The sequence below is a fragment of the Pseudomyrmex gracilis genome, unplaced genomic scaffold, assembly GCF_002006095.1.
Source record: "Pseudomyrmex gracilis isolate BER0280 unplaced genomic scaffold, ASM200609v1 scaffold_153, whole genome shotgun sequence".
NCBI lineage: Eukaryota > Metazoa > Arthropoda > Insecta > Hymenoptera > Formicidae > Pseudomyrmex > Pseudomyrmex gracilis.
The window spans coordinates 323,254-344,354 of NW_018020737.1; the positions used below are offsets into that span (position 1 = coordinate 323,254).

A 21,101-nucleotide genomic window follows, 5' to 3' on the forward strand; every position below is an offset into this window, starting at 1 on the left:
TCTTCCGTTTCTTTATACATATCATCCGAGAGTAAATAGTTTCTTCGTCAAATTTCAAGAATACAAGCGTTATGTGTTTGTATTGTATTTAAAATATATATATGTAAAAAATTATAATCTAATACAACACAACAAAGTCGATACAAAAAAATATCATCACTGGTTCTTTTCTCGAACCCGGTCCTTGCAGATTGGAAAAAAAAAAAAAAGATTAAATATAAAACAAATTGCACATTTTACATTTTTTTTTTTTTAGAAATAATTTTTCTCCGAGCGCTTTTGCACACGTACGCGCGAACGAGAGCAATGAAAAACGGTGATAGGCCGACACTCTCTCCCGACACGTCGAACGGGGTTAAATCGGCTCCGGCGCGCCGGTCGCTCGCCCCATCGCACGCGCGCGCGCGAGACGCCGGCGGCTGATAATGAATTAGAGAAGGCACGGTGGTAGGATAATATCGCGTTCGACCTCTGACCTGTTTCCTCTCTTCCAAGACTCCTCAAAAATAAACTGTCTTAGAGCAAATGACGACGCCTCGTGCCGCGTACATGGTAAAGGCCTGTTCTACAATACAATCCGCAAGCTGTGAGTCGTAAGAAATTGACCAATCGCAATCAATTATTCTTTCGTTATTTATCTGCAATTGGTCGCGATCTCTCACATTTTACAGCTTACGACTGTATTGTAGAACGGACCTAAAACGCTCGTTCGCTTGCGCAAACGAAATCGAATAAATCGAGAAACGACGCGCTGCGTACTCAAACTAGCGATATAAGTGTGTATTATTTACCGTATAAGAGTGACAAGCGTAGTCGTCGACGAGAGTCGAAACGTGTTACTTTCCCTAAGTCGTAAATTCGCGATTAGTAACAATCGATTTTCGTCTCGGGAGGGGAAGTTGTAATTTGTTTACTTGTGTTGCGCGAAATTTGTGAAAAAAGAGTGTGAAAAAAAAAAAAAAAAAAAAGAAAGTGCGTCTAGAATGGCAATCGCTCAGTTCACCAAACGACAATGGCTCACCTTGATTGTCATCAGTATCGCCGACTTCGCCAATGCCATTTGCGTTTCGTTGCAAGCTCCGTTTTATCCTCAAGAGGTAAAGACTCAAATGAATAATTGTAATAAATCTTTTTTTTTTACGGAATACGAATATTGTTATTTAAATTGTTCGAAATAATTTTTGTCAACTTTCTAGAGTGTCTACGTTGCATTTGAAAAAATGTTTACGTGATTGTAGTCACGTGTCAAGGTAGTCGCGCGACAATAGTAATGATTATCAAGTTTATAGCGCGTCGTCTCGGCAACATTACAATAATGAAGGATATGAGAAAACATTTGTGTAATATATTACAACACGATAATAAAAGCTCGTGAAATGTTCAATTAAATATTAGGTTCGAGCCAATATGCCGGATGTATGTGCAAATATATATATATTTATATATTCAACGTAAATTAATACGCATAATATATACATATATATTATAAAAATATATTGTAATAATATATATAATATATACACATATATTATATATAAATAATATATAATATATATGTATATGTTATGCGTAAAAAAATATATATTTTTAAACGTAATATATACATAAAGATTAAATTGAATTAAATTCAATTAAAAAATTTATGTAAGTGATGATTTACATCTCATACATATGTAAAATATATTTCATTTTTATCCTCTTATTAAAGTTTAAAAATTCCATTGCGAAAAAACACTTTCGAGACCAGGAGATGATCTCGAATCTCTCGCATTTCGTGCGCAGACGCAGTTTTCAGTAGAATAATATCAGTTGTAAAATAAAGCAAGTTTTATCAATTGTCGTTACGAAACGAGAGAAATTTTAAATATGGCAACGAGAGAACTCACAAAAAACACCGCAGTTTAGTTTTATTATTCTGCGCTAGTCTTCTCTCTTGAGAAAAATAGCATTTTCCTTGGATTTAAAACCAATATGCGAAAAAATGAAGAAAAGGAGAGAGAGATAATCGAAGCACGTAACGCGAATAAAGTACATCTGGTACTGTAGTGCCGAGAAATCCGCACACACATGACGAAATTCTTATATAAAATTACTTTATTAGCGCGTTTATTAGCTGATAAATCATTGCGAAATGATACCGAGTGAGAAAAAAAACCTCGTGATACTGATTAGCAAGTAGAGCCCAAAAAAGTGGAAACGTAAAATATTCGACGGAATTGCTTAACGTGTGATTCCTAATTTTTCATTAATAAAATAATAAACGAATAAACTCGTTCAAGTTCGAGCTAATTCGTTATAAAATAAAATTGCGAAAGAATCGAAATTTTTACATCTGCAACATAAAACAACATCAGTTAAACAGTAACAAGCATCATTGTATAAGTTTACAGTATAAATATTCGCTTCGTTTAAAAAAACAAAACCTCGACACGAGCAATATCAATTCTCACGATTATTATAAAAAATGAAAATTGCGCTAGACACGATATTAAGCGTCGTATGCGCAAAAACATTTGCTATAAAAAAACTTACAGGGTTATCTTAACGGTCTACTGTTAGCAGCCATAAATCAAACATTTATAGCCATTCTCGTCTCCTTCATTGCTAGTTAATGTTCAATAAGACGATATAAAAAAAAAAAAAAAACGCTATCTGTTTCTTGTTCGTTCCTTTCGTAATAAGAATCGATGCTGCTTGCGATTGATTCGTCAATCTTACATTTGTTGTTTGTATTATCGACGCTCGGAATACATCTTTAAACTCGAAATAACATATTTTCGCAGAATCTGTTATAAGCTCCGACTTTATTTATGTTATGCAAATAACACAGCACACACGTTCGTGTTTGATCAATAATAATATACGTTTAACAAATATATTCTCATCTCTTTATAATATTCTTTTGTTATTTAAAAAAAACAAAAATAAACATTTCGAGTGGTTTTCAACAGCCGTTATAAAAGCTTTTTGTTCGTTCAATATAAAATTTCAAGTGTGTTTCTTACATCGGAATTGAAAAAAATTTTTTCCGTTAGCTTTTTAATCTCGTCTTCTCGTAGGCGACGAATTTATCAAAGTTCAAATCATTCTTACACAAGTACAAAGGTTAACGTTTCTTCAAAGAAATCTTTCCGATAAGGAAGAGTCTCTGACATATTCGATTTATTTCTTTTTTAATAGAATTTTACATATGACTTATTCTTTCTCCTTCTCCCTCTCTCTTTCTCTTTCAAGAGAGAGTATGTGTGTATAGAAAACAATAACTCCCGTTATTTAAAAAAAATAAAATCTATGAGTCATAGTTTTTGCAACGAAACAAAAATTGGCAAAACTTGTGTTTATCAAACTTATGTGTGTGTTATTGCAGAATTTATTTACCACTTCGTGGTTAAATTACTCACAAAACTTATCATTTCTGATCATCGTCAAACAATTAAATATCTTTAAAATTTAACTTAAAATAACATAATTAGTTAATAACAACTTATACTTTTTGTTTGCAAACTTGCAATTAGATCACAAATTTAACATTTTTCTCTTACCAATCGTCGCTACTAATCATCTACCATTATCGGCACTAACTTTGCTATAATTTTTTAATAAGTATTAAATAAAATAAACTTGGTAACATTTTTTAAATAAAACATTTTCCAACGTTTCAAGAATGTATTAAATTACACGAGCGTTACAATATCGCATATTATCACGTCACAACATGATATTGCGATATTTTATTTTTTTGTCATCTTAAAAAACATGATTGATTTTCATTTGTGTAAATTAATTCACGCTTGATTTTTTACGCGTGTTGGAAATACATCACAAGGCCGCAATCTTTCTTCACGCGTGTCCACGTACTGAACACGTGTCCAAGTACACGGTTTCTATCAATTGGCAGACAAATAGCAACGTACAATAATTTAGTTTGTGTTTAATACTCACCGCCGAGAAGCTCCGAAGTTTCGAAATATTATCTCGTCGAGCTAATTATCGCAGTGCAGGACTAGATAACGACCAGATAACGAACTGCTGCGTAACTCGACGTTGAATTACCGAATTATTTCGAATTTTGTTAATTTGTTCCGTCAACAAATTAACAAAAATGTAGGATTTGCAAAATTATACGCAAAATTATTACGCCCATTGGAACGAACAAACAAATTTCGTTTTTGTTTTCTTTTTTACAGGCCGAGAAAAAAGGTGCATCACCGTCGGAATACGGTTTGGTCTTCGGGATATTCGAACTAGTGGTGTTCATTATTAGCCCGGTGTACGGGCAACACGTAAGTAGCGACGCAATTCGATACAATTTTTGAAAATAAATTATATTTACGATGCACTTCTCCACAATTTCGACAATCTCCGCGTTACGCCACGAATTGCTTTTAGATAAGACTTACAGCGATAAAACTTGTCCCACGTTATAATCTCGAAAATGCTTATTTCAATACTATTTAACACGATTGTGTAAATCTCTTTCTTGTTTTTTAGATCAAATTTTAACAAATACATTTGTAATAAATACACGTGGAAAAAGTAAATAAGAATACAAATATCTACAATAACAGCATTTATCTACATAATTAATAGTAATTAAATGTAAATAAATATGAATCTATACAGTCTACACAATTTACAGCCTGAGTAATGTTTTAAGGCTTAACATCAATTATCGAGATTTGCCATTCCACAGGCTCGTGGAACGGCATTCCACTTGCGCTCGCAAGTTTTTCACGCGCGAGAGAATTTTACAAGAAATATAAAAAAATTAAAAGTAAAAATAAAGCCAGACCGAGAGATACGACGATTTATTTTCAATTAACGAGTCGTATTATTATTATTTGTATTTTTGTTTTTCACAGCTCAATCGAATAGGCCCGAAGCTTTTATTCCACGGGGGTATCCTGACCACAGGAACCTGCGCTATATTCTTCGGCTTATTGGACAAAGTTAATGGTCATTATCCGTTCATTATTCTGTCGTTTGTAATCAGAATAATAGAGGCAATGGGAAATGCTGCATTTCTAACAGCTAGCTTCGCGATTATCGCCAAAGAATTTCCGAATAATGTTGCCACGACATTTGCCAGTCTGGAGACTTTTTTCGGATTGGGCCTAATCGCGGGCCCCACCGTGGGAGGTGCCCTTTATCAGGTAAACGTATCTCTTTTTTGTGATAATTTTGAATTTGATGACCCTTACACATTTTTAAGAGAGTACGCAAATTTTGCTTTACTCACAAATACAATGAGAAGCAAAATAATTATTACAATAATATTGTTGTTGGTTTGAATGGGTTCTTAACGATATTTCAAAATTTTTCGGTTGTAGTTGGGCAAGTGTGAACCATTTGCAGGGTGTTTTGCAATAAATAAATCTGCTAATTTTATTTTCCAAACGTTTCGGCTTTATTTTTAACCTTCTTTAGTGGATTTCTTTATAGAACACTCCCTCCTGATTTATCAAATGACGAACATTTTACAATTTACAAATGTCATTTTACAATTGACACAAACTATTTTAACTTATAATTCAACCATAAAATGTTCGTCATTTGATAAATCAGGAGGGAGTGTTCTATAAAGAAATCCACTAAAGAAGGTTAAAAATAAAGCCGAAACGTTTGGAAAATAAAATTAGCAGATTTATTTATTGCAAAACACCCTGCAAATGGTTCACACTTGCCCAGCTACAACCGAAAAAAAAAAAAAATTATTATTTTTATCCACACGAATTGTGTTAACGCGTTAATATCATATTTATTTAATTAATTATTAATTTAATTTGTGTTTATTAATTATTTTAGATTGGAGGATACACCACTCCATTCGTGGTCCTTGGTTCGGCGTTGTTCTTGGCAGCTGTCAGTACTGCATTCATTCTGCCCGTGCACGACGACAATGATCAGGATGCTGATAATGGTGGAGGTACATTATCGATCGAACACTTTTTGAATAACGTTCGAATAATAATAATTCGATTTTATATACTTTCGTTGTGATTTACAGGAGTAACGAAAGTTCTGAAAATTCCGGGAGTGATGGTTGCCTCGATGTCGATAATAGCGACGAGCATGAGCATTGGATTTTTGCAAGCAACTTTGGAACCACATCTCAGACAATTCAATTTGAGCCCCGTCGTTTTGGGATTGATGTTCGTCATTAACGGAGGCACTTACGCGATCACAGCTCCAGCCTGGGGCTGGCTGTGCGATAAATACTGGCATCCGAAGGTAGGTAACGAGATTAAACAATTTCCCCCAATTATACGTAGAAACCTTACCGTGTAATTAAATTAACTGCATTAATTAACTTTTTCTGAAATATTATAAAACCACATCAAATACATCGCGCAAGTATATGGTCGAGAAAAAAAAATATAAGATATGATGCTCTTCAGATAGCAACTGTCTCCGGTTGCGTTCTTGTGATGGTCGGTTTCTCTTTGGTCGGTCCGGCGCCGTTCATTCCGTCACCCACCATCATCTGGATGACCATACTCGGCCTTGTGATCCACGGCTTGGGCATGGCTGCACAACTGGTTGCGAGTTTCACGGATGCGCTGCGATCGAGCATGTGAGTGTCGCGCGCAAGAACATTCTTTGCGCTCACACAAATATTTATATAAGATCTTAATTATTGATGTCGATATATCATAAAAAATAAACCACTATTTTTTTTAAAAAAGATCGTACGGATTTCCAAACAATCTTGAGACCCTTGGTCTCATCAGCGGTTTGTGGACGAGCACCTTCGCCCTCGGAGCTTTCATCGGTCCCAGCGTTGCGGGAATTTTACTGGACAATATCGGTTTCAGAAACGCCTCCATGTTCATCGTCTTACTTCACATGCTTGTAGTACGTTCGTGATTATTTTATCTCAACATCTCTTTAAAAAAAATATTAAACTACTACATCTCTATAAAAAAAAATCAAACTAACCAACAAATTAAAAAACGGATATTGTACGATGCAAAATGATTATTTTTACAAAGATAATCCCGATAAATAGTCAAATGCTTTTGTTTGTTTCCGCAGGGAGTTATAGCCGCGGTGTTTCTGAGCAGTTGCTCGCACACGCCTAAACCGTACACGGATGTCGGCACGATCGACGACAGAGCACCGTTGACCGGTAGCGGGCGATCGATGAGCAACAGTCTGCAGCAGACGGGACGTGGCCAGGGTGTACCGATCGACAGGCCGAATGCGATGAACTCGTTGATCTCTTGCAACAGTTATTCAAATAGAGCCGGAGCGTGGTCCAGGGCGTCGTACAGCGGCCGCTATTCGCACAGTTACGGTTCCATCGAGAACAAACGATATCTGGAACTCACCACGTGATAATCAACTGGTAATCAGCCTCGCGTCGACGAGAGAAACAACAGGATTAAACACCGGCGCAAGATGTTGCTCTTTCTTTCATTTTCCCCCCTCCCCCCCCCCTCCGCAGAATACGCAGCAGCGAAATGTCTCGTTATTGGTCGCTTTGTCGCTTTCACGACGAACTAATGATGATTCGAAATTTTAGAGAGCAGCGTTTCTAGCAATTTAGATTACAGTAGTTGTGATAAAATATGTGTAAACAATTTACCCCGTAAATGTTTTTTTACAGAATCGAGAGTGGTAAAAAAAGACGAGCCCCGGACAATTGTCGAAGTTCAATTTTCAAATTTCGCGTATCGATACTCATTAACTAGGAGTAATTTTTGTTTTATTTACATTAACACACAGCTCTTTATGTGACATATATATATATATATACTAATGTCTCCCCAAAGACACATGCATATATTACATACAATTTAATGTGAATCAATTGATATATTTAAGATATCACAATTGTGCAAATTCTCGTCGTAAACAGTGAGGAGCGTAAATATAAATTAAAAGAGGTCAATTATTAGATCTATTTAATTAAAAATTACATAATATAGTTCCAAAAACACAAATTCGCATTGTTCTCGCGAATAATCTCTTTTTATTTATAAGATGTGTTTTTATTTTTAGAATAAATTTTACGATCGTGAAAAAACAATTTAAAGAATGTTTTATTATAATAAGTGCAATTTAATTAATACAAAAAACAAGATAAATGTGTCTATATCCTCGAAAGTGTATAATTTTTCAATGCAGTACGCGATTAATACTCGATGTTTCTTACGGTGTTCAAAAATATAATACGAACATTGTTTCATGAATAAAAAAAAACCAGTTGCGCATTTAGATGTTGAATAGGTAATTTAAACACGTGATGCAGAAGGAGGAAGGGCGAAACAATGGTGCATAAAACGGTACAACCAGTATTCGCAGAGTGAAGAGTTATCGCCAATCGCGCTCTTATCGCGGTTTACTTAACGAGCTTTTGCCACGTCGTTTTTTTCGTTTTGCCGAGAGTGATTCGACTTCGATCTATCTTTCCTCCGCCTCCCGAGAGAGATCACAACTGCCGCTGATGCGATAATGACGTTCGGAAAAGTGCGCGCGGGAGGAAGTTCGAATCGCGTATCACGTGCGCGCGAGATTCTGCAGCAGCTGTAATCTTATTAGCGCGATATATTCGTCAGACTCTTACTCTCGTACCTTTTACTTTTAGCGCAAACCGTGCGAACACGTCTGACAATCGTTAAAAAAAACAAAAAAACAAAAAAAAACAACAGTTCTTCAAATTGTAATCAGCGTAATGATAACAAATCGTATCTAAGAGTAAAAAAGTAATAACCAATGAAGATTATCGAGGTTTTTTATAACCGATAACTAACTAACTAATGATGATAATCAAGTTTGTCTCAACCGAGTTAAAACTAATGTAAGTGTGTTATTGCGTAATTAATTATTTTTATGTAAATTATGTAATGTAATCTAATAAATTTGCGATAAAAATATTTTTTTATTTAAAAGCGTAATATTTTCTCTCTTTCTCTCGATTCATTTTTTTCTTACAATTTTATTTGGAAAATAAAATTCTTCACGTGATAATCACGTGTACTGCAGACGTACGTATGAAATCTTTGCATTCCGTGCATCTCGCATACGCGAGATTAGATGCCGATACGTTTCGCGCAAGAAGAGATGAGTATCTTTTCCTCTCTTTCTCCCGTGAAATTCACTTTCATGCGACTCTCATTGCCTTTAACGACCACGCGGCCACGTTTTCCGAACGTCGTCTTGTCTCTCGAGCGTTTCTTTCTCGCGTTCGATTTGAATTCCAAGCTGTTCACGCATACGCGACACGCCCACGCACGTGCGCAAATTCTTTGACAATATATGCGTGACCGTCTCTCAATCCTCGCAAGTGTGTGCGCGTGTGTGTGTGTGTGTATGTATAACAATATGAAAAAGGCTCATTCCGCGAACTCTGCGCGTGTGAGTGTACGCCGGTGACTCACGTCTCAAATATTAAAAAAGCGGATAATAATTTTCCGTTCTTCGAACCAGACGAGAGCCAAATTTCATCACCACCGTCGCTCAATCTCGAGAAACAGGTGGTTCTGTATTTTCCCGCTATAATTTTTAATTACTTCATCAAGTTTGTTGAATCCTTTCCAAGTAACTTGGTTTGAATTTTTCCAACTTGTACAGTCCCGTTTAACTTTTGCGCGCGCGCGCGCGCGAATATGCGCAACGCGAGAAGTCAAATAACGCGTTTTTTTTTTCCGTAACTATATCTCGTATTCCGCGGATATAGTCGTGCTCACTCGTGTGCATCGATCTGTCGGCAAATGATTCCGCTGTTTCTACAATGTGCGAGCAGAAACACTATTTGGCACGTAGCTCGACGTGTCAAAGAGTGACTTTTCACGTTGTCACGTGATTGCAACATACGCGACCGACAAATTAGAGATGTTGAAATCATGTTCTTTTTATTGCAAAAAAGTTACACTTTATATATTTTCTACGTTATAATATATTCTAAGTTGATGACAACGTGATTTGTAAATAAAAAAATAATTTAAGATAAGATAATTTGAAAAAATAATTAAAAAAAAATAATTTAAGATAAAATAATGCCACATATAAAATTATATCAAATTTAGCACATAATCAAATTAAAAAATGTAAATTTATCAAATGCAAGTTCACGTTTTACGCTAAATTCGTAATTATTTTGTTAAACGAAAAAAGTTCGTAGGTTTCGCTCGCATACGTAGGACAGAACAGAAAACAAAGAGTTCTTATAAAGTAGAGGAAAATAGGAACGCGGGCGTGCGTTCCGCGAGCGGAAGGAAGAGACAAAGAGGGGAGAGTGGAGGCGCGAAGGATCCGTGCGTCCTCGTCTTCCCTTCTTTCTTCAAACACAACCGAGCACGAAAGCGAATGAAAGGTAAAAGAGACGAGGAAGGATTATTAACGCATACGGCGTTGCTCACCCGTGTGCATCCAAGTGTCCTCCGAAGCACTAGCTTCCCTTTCTCCGGCCACCCTTTTCACCCCTCCCTTTCTCCGCGCGTTATTCCTAACGACAAGACATAAGGCGTTACGTCGCGAATTCCTGCGGATCTCACCGCGCGTCCCGGCTGGCTGAATGCGAGAACTTTACTGCCGGAAGGAACAAGCACACCGGTCGAGGACACCGGCGTTATCAGACGACGCGCGATTACGTAACAACCACGTCCTTTTCCTTGTCAATCAAAAACGTTTGACCTTCTCGTGCGACAGAAGTCCCAATTGACTCTTTGTTTGTCAAAGTTCTCGTCTATGAAAAAAAAAAAAAAAATAAAGAAAAAAGAAACTGATAAAGAAAACACAATAAAAGAAAAATGAGAAAAAGTGCGATAAGGTTTTTTTATTTTCAACCTTTCTCTCTCTCCTGGTTCAACTGAGAATTTTTTTATCTTGCAACGTATACGAATAATCAACTTGATGAAAAGTTTCATTGTTGGAAACCTTACTAGTTATTCTGATATTGAGGTGTTTCCTCGGGTTCCTTTGGTTATGCCAATAATTATAATCATGATAAGAGCTGTTGGAACCGGTAAGCAGGATGTTATGCCGTAAATAAATGTATTATATCTTATTTACAAACGTTTCGGTTTTTATTCAAACCATCTTCAAACCATCTTCTATATAGATACACTGAAGATGGTTTGAATAAAAACCGAAACGTTTGTAAATAAGATATAATACATTTATTTACGGCAATAACATCCTGCTTACCGGTTCCCCAACAGCCCTTATCATAATTATAATTATTGACCTTACTAGTTTTTATATCGGAATGAGAGAGACACAGTTGCCGAGAGTCTAATTTCTTGAAATACCGAATTGAATGTTGATTACGCTTGGATACGCATTCGGTTACTATATCTGCCGATACGCAATATTTCAAAATCGTTCTGTAGAACGTGTTCATTCTCTGCTGCGGGCTAGAAAAAAAAAAGATCGAGTCGATAGTGTCAATGAGTGTCGCTCGGACTTTTCCTCCGCACAGATGTGGGCAGGTTCCCGATGCACTTGGCTTCGGACCTCTTCCGTTCCCGGCCTGCCATCAGGTGCACGCGTCAAGCGAGGTGCTGCCACCTGAGCGAGCACTACGTGGAGGAGCAGGTAAAAGTATAAGATACACGCATGTGCATTTATATACATATATATATATATATGCATATACACTTAGAGATATATACATACACACACATATATATACAATATATGTATATCAACTCGCGAAAAGAAGCGAGTCTGTGGAAAGAGGGTTGCCGGTCGTTCTCTCCCTCTACCTTTCGTTCTGTCAAGGAGTAGAGGGGACTTTTCTCAGTGCGCAAGCGCAGAGACCCGTGGGTCCTGAGCACCGGGAGGAGCGGGACAGCGCTCCGCAGGCCCAAAGTTCGTTTCTATCGTAAGGGGAAGACCGCAATAGTCGTCGGCGTCTCTCAGCGGTTCGTTATAATCTCGCGCTAAATATCGTTCGATCGGTGTTGGAATTTTTATTTCGATTTTTTACACGACGTATAATTTTCTTTCTCACTCGTCTGCGGTCTGAAATCGCGAGTGAAAAAAAAAAAACGTGCGCGATTTTTGAAACGTGTCGTCGCGTAATTAATTAGCAAGCAAAGTGACGAGAGACAAAACTCGTGTTTATACCGGTGTGCACTGTGCCATGGGAATCTAGGAAGGCCGGTAAGGGTGAGTTGACGCTGGCCCAAAAATTTATCTTGAAGATGATTTTATTATTAAAAAATAAAAAAAGAGAGACGTTAAATCGCAAATCTCTATATGATAAAAAATAAATGTCGAATGTAAATTATTTGTATTTTTTGTAATAATTTAATGTGTTTTATGAAAAGTTCGAAGATAAAATAAAAAAAAAAAACTCTTTCGCAGAAGCATACACCGTTGGCCTACACCGTTGCCTAACACCAGAATTTTATAACACTACAAAATTGATGCATGTGTTCGAACCCTTACAGTCATCAGTGCCATTCACTTTTTATGAGGGGGACATGACGACATAAGATGTCGAAAGACGATAATACTAAAACTCTGTCGCGAGTTATTGACTCCTATAACGATTTGCAGAATTCGTCGCGGAATATTTTACTTGCGAAACGCGAACACGAGAGAAATAACACGAGAAATATATTCATCTGGTTGGTGAATTACCAATCCAATTGCCGATTATATTAATTAATCGTGAGAAAACGCACGATTCTCTCGGAGTATAGTTGCTGCGGGAACGACGCGGCAAGTCCGCGAAGTGCATGTGCCATTATTAATATTACCGCGGCACGAGAGCGCAGAGCGCGCGCGCGCGCGTGCACGGATCCCTCTCGGCCTGCGAGCTGAGGTAGAGATAACCAAGCGGAGCACTGACCGGTGATTTGAATGCGCGGTGCAGTTGCGAGCCTAGCGATTCATAAACGCTCTTTACTCGCTACTTTCGTGGCAGAAATATGATACGCGCACGTTCGTAAACATCGCTATTTGTTTTCGAGCGAGAACGCTCGGTGTTATTGAGCGAACGAAAAATACGAGCGCGGACACGATAAATAATCCGATTTGTGTATTGTCGTCTATATATATATATAAATCATCGTCGCAAAATTCACTACGAACATTTGATTTTCTTTTCGAGAATTCGATCAAAAATCCTTAATTCCTCTCTCCCTGACACTTGGTTTTCAAAAAATAGGTCACGGCAAACTGGCACAGTTTTGAAATCAGAACAGGTAATCGTGAAACGTGTATTTTTACAGAAAAAAAAATTTAATTAATAATACGTGTAGGGGTTTGGAATTTCAATATAATATAAATAAAAACATATATACACGTACGCGTTTTTCTGCTTACCATATGGCGCGCGGGACCCCCCCATTTTGCGTAAACCATCGCAAATTATTGAACTAATAATAACCGATCGCGCGTACAATCTGCCTCTCGCTCTGCGAAACGTTCTCGAACGCTTTTTTTTTTTTTTATTTGAAAGAAACCACTCGACTAGTTCCGCATAGGGTATACGATCGGAAGAACGGTTTGGAGACATTATTCCAGGCGCGTCCGCGGGAAGGGAAGTTTTGGGCAAACGAACAGACGGACGGATGTACGAACGGACGTGTACATCGCCGGAGATCGAATCGAGTTAGCCTAATGTCGGGAACGAGTACGTGGGTGTGGGTGTTGTATCCACGATGGAATCTCGACTGCGCTTGAACGGCCTTTGAGCCCTCTTTGTGCCACGGAAAGGGGATTCCCCCGCGGGAATTTAACCGCGGATGTCGCCGGAAACTTTCTCCATTTTATTTTGTACAAGATAATTATAGGAATAAAACTTGTTTATTTATTTGGAAAAATCCCGAGTCGAAATTTAGCGTCTACATTGAACCTCAATTCCTCTTTTTTTATGTAGGAGTAAGAGAGAAAGTAGATCCCACTTTGACGCTGCTATACGTCCGAAATTTCCTTTTTTCCTGCCAAAGTTTTAAAGTACACCGAAAAAATTATATTCTTGTAAGTAGAAGATTTTATACTTAAAAAATCTTCTTAAAGATTTTAGATGATATTCTTCTGAAATTAAAAATATATTCTTTATTTAAGAATATATTCTTAATTTAAGAATATAGTCTTTTTCGATAGTGAGATATATATGTTTTTTTATAGAGTTTTTTTATATTCTAATCAGTACATATTCTTATCAATATTACTATTTAGAGGATTTTCCTCTTAAAATAAGAAACTCTTCTTGGCGCCTATTTTAGTATAAAATATACTTAAAGTAAGTGGGATATCCTCAAAACAAGAATACCATTTTTTCGGTGTAGGGTTCAATTCTCAGATCAGGCTGCGCATTGCAGGCTTTGATAGGCTCAAAATAGGCTCTGATAGGCTCAAAGTAGGAGTGAGAAAAAAAGTAGATGCTACTTTGACGCTGCTGTACGTCCGAAATTTCCTTTTTTCCTGTCAAAGTTTTAAAGTAGGGTTCAATTCTCAGATCAGACTGCGCACTGCAGGCTCTGATAGGCTCAAGATAGGCTCTGATAGGCTCAAAGTAGGAGCAAGAAAAAAAGTACATGCTACTTTGACGTTACTATGCGTCCGAAATTTTCTTTTTTCAAAAATTGAGATTCAATGTAGACGCTAAATTTCCACTCGGTATGTTCTATCGGACATTACGTAATAAAATGTTTCAGACATTATATATTGTAACGAATTTATGATTTACTTCCTCGAGATTATTTTTGTTGTTTCTTTTACGTAAGTGTCCTTTGAATTCGAGTTGGACGAATTCGTCATCGAAATTTAGAATGGAAATCCTTGGAGAGAGAAGAGACGACAGCCTCGTCTGTCGCGGATCGACGTCGTGTTATTTTCGTCACGACGACGTTTTGTCACGAGAATAATCCAACGCGCGCCGCGAAGACCTCGACCGCTCTCTCTCTCTCTCTCTGTTTGTCTCTCGCAATCTTTGCCATCCGCGTAAACAAGCCCGTCCGTGCTCGTCCGGGAATCGAACACCGGAGACCGTCGTGTTAAACGTGCGAAGCGTGCGATTAATCTCTATCTCGCGCACAATTTCTTATATCGCGACTCCATTATCCCTTCCCTCGGGCGTTATCAAGACGCGCGAGGTGACGCGCGCGGACGCACGCGGACTCCCCCCAAATTAATCGCCCGATAACAGCACACGCGCGACGAGGTGGAAACGGAGACGCGAAGATAGAAACCACGAGCACAAGAGAGAAAAAGAGAGACACACACGTTATACGTAGAGAGAGACTTCGGCTCGTTACTCGACAAAGTGAACCACAGGTTCTTCCTCCGTCCGAGGCGGAGCAATCGTTCTCCGCATGTGGTTTGCATATGGTTTCTGTCTGGTTTGAGTATCTCGGGGGGCCTCCCGACTTCACAGGAACCACGACCACCGGAGAAATTCGGGGCCCCTTACCGAAAGTGTCTTTGTATCTGTCCGTGTGTGAACGCGAACGAGCAAGCAAGCGAACGAGAGAGAGAGAGAGAGAGAGATTGAGAGAGCGGCGTCGTCACGAAATGCAGTCGAACCGGCTATGCGAACAGCGTACCAACACCGCGATGTTCCAGCATCCCGGGGCCCGGAACTTCACGAAGTTTCCCCCCCGGCCACATCGAACCAAGTGAATTTCTTTCTGCCGTTCCGTGGTACACGCGCGGTCGTAAAAAACTTCGACGCCGGGGTAAAAGTTTTACACCTCGCGGTTATACGGATTATACGGGTTTTCCTCGCGGTCGCGAAAGCGGCGAACGCGTTTCCCGTTACGAAGTATAACGCGGCGCGCGACGTTGAACGTCATTCAATTTATCGAACCAGTCCGGGTTCTGCTCGTTCGACTATTCAGGAAACGAGATCTCATTGCGCAGATGAACGACGTAATTAAATATCTCTCGCCAAGGTTGCGTCTCGCGAAACTCCTCGCGAGTCTCGAAACTAGTTTTGAAACGCATTGTTAAATCAATAAGAAAAGAAATAAAATTAATTAATTAATTAATTAATTAATTAATTAAAATTAGATCTCTTATGTGTGTGAGTGTATAGAAATAGAAATAAAAATTCAAAGATACTCTGGAAGAAATATTGAATGTGTACGAAATAAAATATATGTAGAAACACATACAGACTTAAAATATATTTCTTGTCTTCAATTGTTTGACTTCTGAAATTTCGAATCTCCCGCATTTGTGTGACTCAAAGTTAGCGCTCGTCAAAGTCGTCGCGATAAATAAATTGCTCGAGTCTCTCCTCGTTTCCAAGCTCGTTCGAGATAAGCGGCTGCCGTGTTTTTTTATCTATGTATTCGTTTTAGCTGCGGAGTTGCACGTTCTGCCATTTCTGCGCGGTATCTTCTCTTCGGCGCGCCTCGAGGGGGCAGAGAGACGCGACTGGCTCGTTCGTTCGCGTCCGAAAAAGAACACCTCGGCCACCGCACGAAGAAAGGCTCGTAAAAGCGGCGCGTATATATATATATATACTTTATATTGCGCTTACATGTAGCAGAGAATCCGCGCGCTTCTGCCCGCGTATTCTCGGCGAAACAATGAAACAATTGACGTCACACGTTGAATCTCTCACCTGCGGAGTTGCCACGCGCGAATATATCGTCTCGTGAATCGCGAACTTTAAACTCAACGAGCGTTTTTTTATTATCGCGTGTGGCGCCGCGCTCGTTAGTTCCGCGCAATTATTATTTGCATACGGCGAAGCTGTTTAATTAACGAAACGGACGTACACGTATTTATAATTTATTTTTAGCGCGCAACGCGTGTATCGACTTTGTTCGCATCAACATTTTTTGTTTTTCAATTCATTATTACTTTAAGCATCGCCGCCAATATATCGCTGTGCCAGTTTTTTTGTCAAAGAGAATGAGAGAAAATGTGCTTTGATATTTTTTTCTTTTTTTTTTTTTACGAAGCCCGTACATGTTATCGCCTTTCCTCTCGGAAAGGCGGCGCGGCATCGTCGTTTTCTCAAGAATCTAGTTTCAAAGTAAACACTACGCGTTTCATTTACATCTCCTCGCGTACGGCGATCGATCATCAAGAGAAAAAGACCCCACAATTTTGACACACGAAACACGATACCCGCGCGACGCGCCCGTGAAACATGCATATATCAGGTCTAGTCGGAAAGTTCTGTCCGTTTTTGGAATAAAACAAAATAAAAATTTTTCTTAATTTTTCAAAAATGAGATATACAAATTGCCCTCCACGCTGAGCAAGAAATCATTAATATAATAATGGCAATTATATTATTTAATAAAGTTTATTGACGGTAAGAAAAATTTTGTATTTTGTTTTATTCCAAAAAAGGGACAGAACTTTCCGGTAGACCTCTGATATATGTATGTACATTACGTCGATGCGTCTCGTCGCGCGAGAAAGCGATCCCCTCGTCGTGCGTTGTAAAAAAATTTTGCCGCCGCATTTTATCGCGTCGCGCGAATTTCCGGATTCGCCGGAATCGTAGCGCGGCCATGATTAATTCCGCGTTGATCACGTCTTCGCTGTCTTTTTCGCGAGATCGCGACGCGGGAACAGCAGGCGGCGGCGGCGACGGCGGCGGCGGCGTTTTTTCGAGCACGATCGAGCTCTTCCCCCCGGACTTTCACTATTTAAAATTCGTCTGGCTCACCTGACCGAGAGTCGTCGCCTTCTTCTCGTCTTCGACCGACTCTCGGGACCGGATCGGGAAGGAGGCTCCTCTCTCTCTCTTTCTCTCTCTCTCTCTCTCTTCGCTAAATATCTTATTACTTTTGAATTAACATATCGGTACCTTCCAAGATAACTGGACTTTTTCTTGCGGCCGCGCGCGCGCATTCTTTCTGTCAGCGCGGCGTGTATTGCGGGACGTGTATATGGGTCACCTGGCGCGCGCGATCCATTCATCGGACGGATACGTGTATCGAGATCGGCACGCTCGGGCCGAGAAACGCGGCGTTCGCGTTTTATATATATGCGCACGCCGATGAGATTAGGTGAAATTACATTAATTTGTGCCCGTCATCGCGAAAACAATCATCGCTCGTTCGTATAAGCTCGTTCTTTTCAGGCAAGATGTTCCGCGCGACTTTCGCGGATGTTGAACGGCAGAATACGATGTAGCAAACACAATTTTCTATACCCGATATGTATATAACCACGCGAGATATCTGATCACTCGGATGAGAATTCAAATATCCTCTTCTTCGCGGTGTTTGTTTCTTTTTTTTTTTTTTTTATTCTCATCTCCGTTCGAACGGAGCGCGGTGAAAATGAGCGTTTTTCTTTCAGCCCGGTGAGGCTCGATCGCGTGCAACGCGCTTTGCACGAACGCAGGTGTCTCTTGCTCCTCGCCGCCCCGCGAGAGCCGCGGCGATCGATCGGATCGACGATCGGCCTTCGTGACTGAGGATTTCTATGCCGCGGAAAAGAAATAAAACTCGCGGCGAATAGTTATTGAAGTCACAATCGCGAACTTATATATATATATATATACATACACATCGTGGCGCTGTAACTTGTCCCGCTCGCGCGGAGCAGCTTTCATTTGAGTTTCTATCGACCGTACTTTCGACGGAGGTCTACGACTTCTCAATAGACACAGTGTATATATATATATATATATATGTATATATACTTGTTAGATACGGTAATTGATAGTTTGTCGCCGTTCGCACGAGTCATATTCCGATTGCGCGCCGATAATTTTATCCGCGCGTTGCGCGCTTCGCATGGCCGCGCGCGCGTCCCGTTCCAGTGTTTTGACAAAATAAAGACTCCCCCGAGAGAGAGAGAGAGAGAGAGAGAGAGACAACGCAAATGACAACAGGAAAGGCTTTAATCAAAAAAAAGCAAAATCGTTGCCAACGTCGGAGTTGTGTGAAACGTGAAATTTTCGTTGAAAACCGCGGTTTAATTGAACGGAACGCACACGTCGTCGGACATCGGAAACTTTTCCTCCCCCGTAGAGACGAGCGTAAACTGTTTTTTGTTTTTTTTACATTCAGTTAAATTATATATATATGTAACAATAATATATTACTCAACCGCACAAAATTGAGGCAGACTCAATATTGGGGAAAAAAAAAAACAAAAACGAAAGGTCATTTCCCTCGAGCGAGAAACGCTCGGTCTCGAGGAAACTTTGCCTCCGATAGAGAGGCCGCAGGTAGTTGCGGACCCGCCACCATCAGCTGTTTCGGCTCGAATTGCAATAAGTGGCCGCGCCAGTCGTCGAAACGGGCTGTTATCGCGTTACAAGCCGGTCGTTCTCCGTTCACCGCTCGCAAAATGGCGTCGGGGGACAGTTAGACCTGTTACGTCAGGTCGCGCCGATTACGGTCGCGCCGAACGACGACATTATATTCGCCGAGGGAATCTAATCCTCCTTGCCTCTCCTCGCGTCGCGAGGGAACCCTGTTCCCATCCGCGGAGCCGAGGATTTGCAACGCGTCATTATATGCACGCGTATAGTCCGCAACCGGGTTGAGACAGTCGGTCACGAAAGAATTGAAGACGTCCTTGGTGGACGGAGCGAAGGTACCGTTTCCGAGCGACGGACGAAATTGAACAATCAACCACGCGAATGATTATCCCCTCTGGGGGTTCTTTATTTGCGCGCTCGGACGAAGTTTCCCGCTTGAGAATTTATAATGACGACGAGTGGAAGAAAAAAAAATGCTGCCTCCGATTACGGCTCGATAATTATCGAAGATAATACTCGACGCGAAATGAAACATTTTGAGATCCGTGAGAATATGGCACAGATTTCGGATCGTTAAAAAACGACGAGCATCGGTCACAGTGTGCGTGCTGTTTATTTTGGCACGAGACGAGATTATTACGTTATGTGCCGTCGTATATAAAAATAAAAAAATTAAAAAAAAAACCGCGAAACGAGTGTAAAGGCCGATCTTCAGACAAAACGATCGACCGCAAGTGTCGCTCGTTAATTAATTATATATAGAAAGCTTGTGTTTTCACATTTCTACACATGCACATATACAAACGTCACTTCTTGAAGAGAAGAGGAATCATTTAGATTAAAGTGGACGTGGTAATCGACGAGAGATAAACGACGTGTTTCTCATCAATCAAGCGCTGGGAACGATTTGCAAATAAAAAAAAAAAAAAAAAACGTAAATAACAAACTCACATCGGGCAGAATTGTCGATTACACGGCTCGCAATCGTCTTGATCGATGCGATGTACAATATATAACCGCTATATAACGTTTCCTGTGATTTTCCTCCTCTCTGCGCTCTGCTCGTTGTCGCGCGGAGAACGCGATTCGCTCGATCGGCCGGTCGCTAAATAATAATTGGGTTAACGGTTTCGCGGCGGAATCGTCGAGGAAAACGGCCTTGATGAGGTTGCGCCGACTTCCTAAGGACGTTCGCGCGGCTTTCTCCGAATGCGCTTCTGCGCGATCGATCGATCGATCGATCGTTATTGCAACCGCGCGAACGATATTTTTAAGTTACGCGCATTAAGCAATTTTTTTCCTCGCGCATGTAATTGCGAGGAAAAAATTGCTTCTTCGCAAACGGAGGAATTCAATTAACTAATTGCCCAAGACGTTCAATCACGCATTAACGTCTAGCGTGCCGATCACGATAATTGTTTTGTTCAAAAATAGAAAAAAAGAACTTGCCTATAACGTTTTATTACGTAAAGAATAATTACATCGCTGTCGCGTGGTTGACAGATTGGCACGTTGGTGTATCAGAAATAATGATGCTTAAATGAATAATGCTTAATTAAATTACTTAATTAATATACTTGACAATTGCCGCAGACGAGTAATAATTAATGAATAATTCATTGTAATTGTGCTAAGAAGTTAATTATTTCAAGTTTTTCAACTTTGTCACGGTTACCGTGACGAATCGAATTGATCGTTCGAAGATAGGTCTCTCGATCAAAAGTTGAAAATCTCACCTCTGGAGGTATTTGAGAGAACTGCGCAATCGTGTTTTTTTTTTTTTTTTTTTTTGTGTCGAACTCATCTCTCTAGTTGGATATCTTGTTTTTTTTTTTTGTCTGGAACAAACACGAGAATTCTCTTCTGATCGCATTTATTAAGCATTAATTAGATTTTTCGTGGTAGGTGGAGGCGTCTCCGTAGCGCGCGGTTGTGTACGAATGGAGTCGTCCTTGGC

The 21,101-nt window shown here is 39.6% G+C and overlaps 2 protein-coding genes across 4 annotated transcripts in view; both read left to right on the plus strand.

Annotated features, from left to right (window-relative positions):
• The first annotated feature begins 443 nt into the window (after positions 1-443).
• Positions 444-8,719, plus strand: LOC109857262 (MFS-type transporter SLC18B1-like). The gene is made up of 9 exons (XM_020433415.1): positions 444-586; positions 690-1,097; positions 4,188-4,283; positions 4,863-5,153; positions 5,806-5,926; positions 6,008-6,231; positions 6,399-6,574; positions 6,687-6,855; positions 7,036-8,719. The coding sequence occupies exons 2-9, from the start codon at positions 984-986 to the stop codon at positions 7,336-7,338; spliced, it is 1,494 nt and encodes a 497-aa protein (XP_020289004.1). The 5' UTR covers positions 444-586; positions 690-983; the 3' UTR covers positions 7,339-8,719.
• A 3,088-nt stretch (positions 8,720-11,807) lies between these two features.
• LOC109857261 (fap1 adhesin-like) overlaps positions 11,808-21,101 on the plus strand; it is a 39,792-nt gene continuing 30,498 nt past the window's right edge. The window contains exon 1 of one of the 3 annotated variants that reach the window (XM_020433412.1): positions 11,808-12,117. The gene's annotated coding sequence lies outside the window, so the exon portion shown is untranslated. The remainder of the gene's footprint in view (positions 12,118-21,101) is intronic. The other 2 variants (XM_020433413.1, XM_020433414.1) reach the window with 2 other exon arrangements.

Excerpts from the sequence above, each read along its gene's own strand:
- LOC109857262 (XM_020433415.1), top strand. The coding sequence starts at position 984 with ATGGCAATCGCTCAGTTCACCAAACGACAATGGCTCACCTTGATTGTC. Across the intron at positions 1,098-4,187 it reads CTCCGTTTTATCCTCAAGAG|GCCGAGAAAAAAGGTGCATC; the intron begins GTAAAGACTCAA and ends TCTTTTTTACAG. Across the intron at positions 4,284-4,862 it reads GCCCGGTGTACGGGCAACAC|CTCAATCGAATAGGCCCGAA; the intron begins GTAAGTAGCGAC and ends TGTTTTTCACAG.